This window comes from Atta cephalotes (genome assembly GCF_000143395.1).
Source record: "Atta cephalotes unplaced genomic scaffold scaffold00013, whole genome shotgun sequence".
Taxonomy (NCBI): Eukaryota; Metazoa; Arthropoda; class Insecta; order Hymenoptera; family Formicidae; genus Atta; species Atta cephalotes.
In genome coordinates this window covers 503,753-511,583 of record NW_012130077.1, presented here as the reverse complement: position 1 = coordinate 511,583, position 7,831 = coordinate 503,753, and the positions used below count along the sequence as shown (strand labels likewise).

At 41.5% G+C, this 7,831-nt stretch overlaps 1 protein-coding gene across 1 annotated transcript in view; it reads left to right on the top strand.

The window, feature by feature from the left end:
* LOC105617387 overlaps positions 1–6,129 on the top strand; it is a gene marked incomplete at its 3' end in the record, with an annotated part of 7,668 nt that extends 1,539 nt beyond the window's left edge. Inside the window, exon 2 of the mRNA XM_012198942.1 lies at positions 6,068–6,129. Within this exon, the coding sequence (XP_012054332.1) occupies positions 6,068–6,129 (62 nt within the window). The remainder of the gene's footprint in view (positions 1–6,067) is intronic.
* Positions 6,130–7,831: the final 1,702 nt, after the last annotated feature.

Genomic DNA, 7,831 nt, shown 5'->3' with positions numbered 1-7,831 from the left:
GAGAGAGAGAGAGAAGAGTGAAACGCACGCCGGAGAGAGAGCGTGAGAATGAGAAAAGGGCGGCCGGCGGGCGGATGGAGGTCAGGGGGTAGGTAAATGCGCCAACCACGCGACCCTACGGCGATATGGTCCTTTGCTCGTATTATAATTACGTTCTGCCGTCCGTAAAATTGCAAATAATTAAGATTTGGTCGATGTGAGAGCGCGAAACGTAATAATGTCGTGCGGGTTGTTTCACTGCACTTCGTGGCTGCGGAGGGAGCACGATTGTGAGTTGTCGAGATCTTTCTTGCTCATTCAAACGTAATAAACGACATTTGCTTTCACAGTATATACAATATCTATTGGGAAACAATAAATATGTGCTAACTTTTTATCAAAGCAATTTTTACTAAGCTAGCGAGATTTTTCTCTTATAATTTTATAAAGGCACGTTAGTTAAATCGAGCACCTAAGTTTCGCTGATGACTTGAAATTATCTCTCGACAGCATTCGCAACACAATGATATATTGGTAATTAGGACGTTAATAGGCAAAATTACTCGTTTGAGTCAAAGCCAGCAGTGATCTCGCGTCACCGAACAGAAATTACAAACTCTCGCTGTTTGGCATTGTCGGTCTGTTTCTTAGTTGTTCTGTTTCGATCTCGGTATCATTCTGACGAATGAGACCGCCATTACTCAGTAATTTGAGATCATCCACGATAGACATCAGAAGAACCAAAAATTTACTTAGCCATCGTATATGAATAAATACGAATATAATTAGCCTCGAGGCCATTTCAGGGGAAACACATACAAATCCGTGCATTCTTGCGTGAAAAAGGGGTGAACCGAGAAAAAAAACCTGGTGCATCGTGAAAGGAAAGATGTATTTTGAGTTTAAAATTTGATAAAGCATACTTGTACTTGTTTAACTTTAAACAAAGAATACTTGTAATTGTTAAATGGCGGATATAATTCTTAGGTCATGCAAAAGATATATACGTATGCGTGCGATGTCATGTACTCACGTGATGACAATTTGATCGATCGTTGGCAGAATTATATTTTTTTTATGCTAGAAAGTATTTAATTATGTGTTATACTCATTATATCATTATATCATTATATATGCAGTAACATTACCGCACGAAAAAAATCTGAATACTTTGTGCCGACAAATAATTATTTCGTGAACGCAAAGGCTACTGTGCAAGCTTGCTTCAAAGTGATAAGAACCGAATTAAAGTTACATACAAATTAACCCGATAATGCATACGTGAAGCAACGCGTTCTCGCAACATTCGCCGATGCCGAAGCGCAAGGTGAAAGCCTCCCCCCTACATTCTGTTATGGCAACTTTCTTTCCAACCTTTTTCCCTTTGACTTCCCCGCTGTACTTTTCTTCTCTCTTTCTTCTCGAAGCGTGAGATCGTCCTGCGCAAATTGGCCGTGGCTTTTTTAATTTACACTCATTCTGCACTGCAATCGCCTTTGTCGTTCCTCTGTACTGCGACAAGTCGATGGGTGGCGGGTTAACCCTGCCGACCCATTGTCGGCCATCTTGCACACACACACACACACACACACACATATATATATATATATATATATATATATATATATATGCACGCCGAGTTTTGTGATATTTCTTAATTAAATATAGCCTCAAGTTAAAAATGAAATTAAACAGAAGGCAGTGTTTTTTTTGCCGGCTCGGCCGGCCCCGTATCTCGCTTCCACCCCCGACGAGTAAAACCCTTCCTACCCTATTCCTCGGCTCGACAATGGCGAATAAGGTTACCTAGTCGCTTCGCTAACTCTCTCCCTCTCTCTCCCTCTTTCTGCGGACCACCCGCTATACATATTTCACGTCGAAATAATTAAACGCCGCTGGACCGCGAGTCGACTCGCCCTAAGGTCGAGTGGAGCCGAGTCGCGATTATTAATTAGGTCGTAGCTGCCTCGCCAACCTCGACTCTCGATTTTCTGATAAGGTCGACTGACCATTGGCTTCGAATGAATAATACGTTAAGCTTTCTGTAAAGTTACAAATTATGCATACGCGCGCATATTTATCAAAATTTACATAAATTTATTATTCTATTTTCTTCTTCCAATATACCATTTATATAAACTTTATTTATAAAAATCTATCATTTATGATTAACAAAATTTTTATATTTATTTGTTATAATTAATTACCTTGTACATTTATTTAAAAATGATCAAATATATACATTAAATGATTATTTGTTTTTCTATACAATTAGTTGACTAATATTTTTCAAATTATCAAAATTATTTAAAACATTGCGTGCTGCAGATCTATCTATCATATAGTAAAATTTATCTTACAATAAAACAGTTTCAATCCATATATGATCGCCAGCGAATTCCATTGTCGACCGTCTTGGTAATTTGTGCGCCAATTTGGGGGGAGCCCTGACGCTCGCGTAACGCTAATTCTCGGAGATACTGTCAACCCGACGGCGATTATCAATTGCCTTGTCAATTACATCCCGTCCAGGGGACGACGCGCACATGTAGACCGTGCCGCCGCCGATCCTCCACCCTCTTCTTCCTCCATCGACTCTCGACCGAATCTCGAGCCCGGCCTGATCGCAACGAGTTATTTAATTACCACGATCTATCACCAGGTGTCAGCTTCCAGTCTATAATGCATGATCGATCGTAGCTCGAGCCCTCCTCCTTCAACCCTTTGCTTCCGCGCTTCGGAAAATGCTCGTACATGTGTGAGGATTCGTGCGCGCGAATATAATAGATGCTGTACACGAGATTCGAGACAGTTATTTTTGCTCTTATATTTTCACCTACAATATCGTGATTTAAGTAATGTACAAATATAAAAATCATTGATAATCCAAATGAGATCTATGTGATGAGAATTTTTCTAAACTAACGAATTTCCGTAGCGAAATATTCAGAATTTCGAGGATGAAGAGAAGAATTAAAAGAGAGAAAATTCATATAATAAAAAAGTTATAAAAATATTTTTCAAAAGAAGTTTGCGCCCCTATATACGTCGCATTCGTCTCCAGACTATGTCTCACCTATTTATCAAACCAACAGTGCGACTTATTCCACGCACGTATTACCCAGCGTACCCTACGAAAATGCGTCGAACGCGCGCGGCGGGGTTCTACTTAATCCTTAATTATCCCGTGTAAATCTTAATTCCTTCGTCCCGGCAAGTCGTTACTTGTGCAAGCGTCGTTAACTACGCCCACCGTAAACACCGCGCGCCTAGTATTTCGGACGTGAAACTTTTAAACGACGAAAGGATCGATTAAGGTATAACTTCCATTAAGGTAACTCTCGATTGGTAAGACGGGGAAAGGACGGCGAGGATCGGCGAGACCAAAGTACGACAGAGCTAACTGAGCCCGTCTTTTTCATCGTCATTTTTATCGGCGCAGATAAGACGGCCGGGGCTAATTCGCATTCCCCTTGATGTCTGGCGGAGTTAACGGTTTTAAGGGATGAAACGCGTATAGATTGGAGGTTGGTGGCTGTGAACATAGGGACGCCGACGAGGAGAACGAGGAGACGGTCGAGGCGAGGAGGCGAAGCAAGAAATTGATATAGCATACGAAAATGAATTGCCCCTTTGCCGAAGAATGTTCCACGGCAATCTGCCCTGCGCCTCGCTTTTTATGCTTTTTATGCTCATTTTCAATTTTACTCCCCGCCCCTGTCTTCCATCCCTCGCTGGGCTTGACGACGCCCTCAGGTTTTCCCATAAAACCTTGCGGTATTACAATACCTTGTCGAGCCTCTGCCGCCGGCACCCTTCGCGTCGATAACTGGATGAATACAAACGGATGTATTATCGGTGTCAAGCTTGTGTCTCTTCTTCGCGAAGAAGACGTTTCGCGTATAAATAGACAATATCACATTTCCCAGCTTTTAACGAGATATTAATATTTATTGGTATGGAAAATTTCTTTGATACTTATTACTATTTTAGAAATTTAAACAGTTAATACATTGTAATTACTTAAATTTAACCTTCCTTAAATTTTTATCGAGAATTTTCGTTTTTTAATTTAACAATGAATTTTATTTAACAATATTTTACAACGAATGAAAAATAATAAAATTATTTTTTTATATTTCCAAACATATAAAATATCTTATAGATTATTACATTAATCAGCAATAGGCTATTAATTTTTATTGGTACTTACATCTTTATAACCTAGTAAAAATAGAATTTGATCTTGTCAAGAAGTTATTAATATGTTTAGTATTCAAATGTGGATGTCGCGCAAGGATGTCCCTACAATTCCGATTAAAATGTATCCGACGGGCGGAGATAAGGATCCGATCCGAATTTGAAACGACATTCTAGTAGGGTGTCTGGCGCGAGGTAGGGGTCGAAGAAGATAAATTTCAGTCGAGAAGCAGCTCGGAATCAGGAATCTGGCGCGTTTCTCGAGCAATCGTTGCCGACGCGAGATAGGGCCGCGGTTCGTTCTGTTGCTTATTTGTCGCCGGAGAAACGAAACGAGCTGGGGAAATGGCGAGCTGGTTTAAGGGCGCGTGAGGGGTGTGGGAGGAATTTGTGCTCGAAACCGTGCAAATAACGGTCGCAAACGACGAGCTTCTCTCTGCATCCACTGCTCCGTGCGACCCTCGGATCTTTCGTTTGTATCGAACCTCAAACGGAAGATTCGATGCGTCGTAGATGCTATCGACAAACCAGACGAAGGGATTCACGATACTTCCACGATGAGATCAGATAAACGTCAACATTGTGAAGGGAAAATTAAACGCGAGAGAAACCATTGCGTCGGAGAAACTATTAACGTGAGCACGCTAAAACTTAGAAACGTATCGCTTGAAAATAAATTCAACGTGTTTTCTTTTTAGATTACAATGGTAATTTGATGATTGAACCGAACACTAACTATAATACACGATTCTCGTATTGCCTCGTTAACTCGACAAGGCGTCACTTAGCGACGTACATGCGGCGAATTGGGGACGCTGAACGAAAAAAGAAAAAGAAAATGAGAATTCGTATAAATCGTCCGTTGCAACATGCCACACATGCATGTATCTCTTACGTCTGGGCGAACGGCGGAAGAACACAAAGCTAATGCAATTTTGCAATTATACCGTACTCGCCCGTCCCTTCGCCGCCTCGGCACCGCTGCGCTGAGGGGTGCAGAGGAATGCCCGCGTGATACGCGTCGTCCTTTCCTACCCCTCGGTCTTCTCTTTGCGAACAACGCGAGAATATTTAAATTTCGTTTCGTTTCCGCATCGTTATTCTTTCATCCGTGCCGCCGCAGTGCTCCGCTGGTGATTAATTGGCAAATCCAATCGCCAAGCGCGGAATGTACGCTTTCGCTTTGTCGGTATCTTGGCAGCAAGACACGTTCTACTTACTTATCATTGAATATGATTTCTTTTCTAATATTAGCGCAGTCCTCCTCTTTTTTTCGATTGCGCCAGAGGTCGAATTTTCCATCGAATTTATCAATCGTAGAAATTTATTATGGCGTTCCCTATGCTGCAACTATCTCCTCTTTTTTGAGTGTCCTCCTTCTCGTTCTGTGATTTTATTTGTTTTCTACGTTCTCGTCACGTTCACCCTAGTGCGTTACCAGGATAATAAACCTCGGTAACGAGTAATAAATCCCACGATTATCATGATATACTGGACACGGCAGCGAGATACATCCTTTCATCCCTCCATTCGATCCCGATATTCTCCGGTCTGACGGAAACTTTTCGAAGGATACGTAATAATCCATCCCACACAATTCCACGTTACTCGCACTCCGAAAAGGCTCATCCAGCATGATGGAAAAAGCGACAGAGAGAGATGAGGGAGGAAGGACTTGGCGCACTCGCGCGCTGCTGTATTAGATTTGCTTTCTAGGACACTTTAATCAGAATGTACCTATGTAAATTTTTGAATACACATCCCTCGTCTCCCGCGATGTTTGTATAGGTCAGGCGAAGGTATTTTCCTCCCGCCGTCGTTGCAGCCACCGTCGTCGCCATCGCCATCACGTCCCGTGAATTAAAGAATTTGCAATTCTGAATTTCAGGTGATCGCATACATACGCCGTCCGGCTTTATCCTACTGTCGACGACGACGACGACGACGACGACGACGACGACGACGACGATGACGACGACGACGACGACGACGACGACGACGGCGACTCGCCTTCTGTCCACCGCGAGCATCGACCGCGGTCACGATATATTCTTTTGAGACAATGCGTGGATATACGAGATGTTTATCTCATATCACAAGTTACATTTTGTATTACTTTCACAGAGTATTCGAAATTAATTACATCTTTGCTTTTATGTTTTTTTATGGATTTTTTCGCTGAAATCTTTGTCAGGAGGAATTAAATATGTAAATAAAATTAAATGAGGGATTTCTTTTGTGTCCATGTACATAACGATGCACGTATAGTAGTGCCATAGCTTAGTGATCGCGAAGCTCCTAATTCGTTATTTTTATCACATTGTATTTCATCGCTTTCTATGTGGACTTATTTCTCGCAAATGAATTTATAATAAAATCTTTGTAATTATTATAATAATTATTAAAATATAGAGTTTATATCTTTTAAATTAATATATATAATGATAACGTATTGTTATTTTTATGATATTGTCCTACATTGTATCACTATTTGAAAATATTGAATTTATTTAAAATAAGTGATTTATAGAGTTGAAAAGGGTTCAGTTTTTACATCACCATGTTTCATCTCAATGATAACTAATCGATCGAACATAATACAGTTACTATGATGATCTATGAGTTTCAGTATATCTTTCCCTTTTCATCTTAATCCTTTTTTCTTCTCTTTTTTACTTAGTGAGATAACGGAGAAGAGAACCATTTTACTCATGTGTAAAAATTCAGACGGATCTGACTTACAGCATGAAACATTACCTTTACATTGAACGTGGCAAACATGGTTCTACAATGTTATTTCTCACATTTGCAAAATAATTACGCACAAACTTCCTTTATTCCTGAATAAAATTCAGATAAATTCCTTCAAACTTGTGTAAGAAATTAACAAACTTTCCGTATCATAAATATTTAAAAGATCACCTTGAATTTCACCTATCTTGTATATTACTCGAGTACAATGTACGCGCTCGAGGAGAATGAATGTCAATGTGGTGTGCCGACTGGTTAGGCACGAATTTCAAGATGAATTCCGGCGGACAATTACGACATTTTAATTGCACAATACCCGGGCTACGAGAGGCGAGCGAAAAGAGAGCGCTCGCGAGAGAGGGTGGCGAGGTGGAGACGACGAGAAAGAGGAGAAAGACGGACAGAGGATGCGCCGTGTGTGGAGCGATGGGGGTGGTCGGGGGATGGACGGGCACAAGAAATGACCGACCAAGCGCACACGCGTATAATTATAATAACATTACTTGACAGAGATGGCGGCGAGAGGCGAGCCCGGTCGGCCAGGCTCCGCCGAGCATTGAAATATTATACCTACCAAAGAGAAAATAATTAAAATTCAACCCTTGCGCTCGCTCGCATGCGAGTGCGCGCCCACATTCGTGTGAGTACCGGGGCACACATACACATGTACGCCATGTACACACATATACAATCTGTGCGCGCCTTCTACGTGGAGTAAACCGACTCCCTCTCTCCGACGCCGCTACCTCCCTCACTCGTTCTCTAAAGATGGGGTTTCCCATATTTTTTCCAGCGCCCTAGGTAACAGGTATTCCGGAAACGTTTGTTCGTTACGTACGTGCTTCTGAGCGCTGTTGTAGTAAGTAGAAAAAGCCCCCGACGTATACCTTTCAAGTTGGAT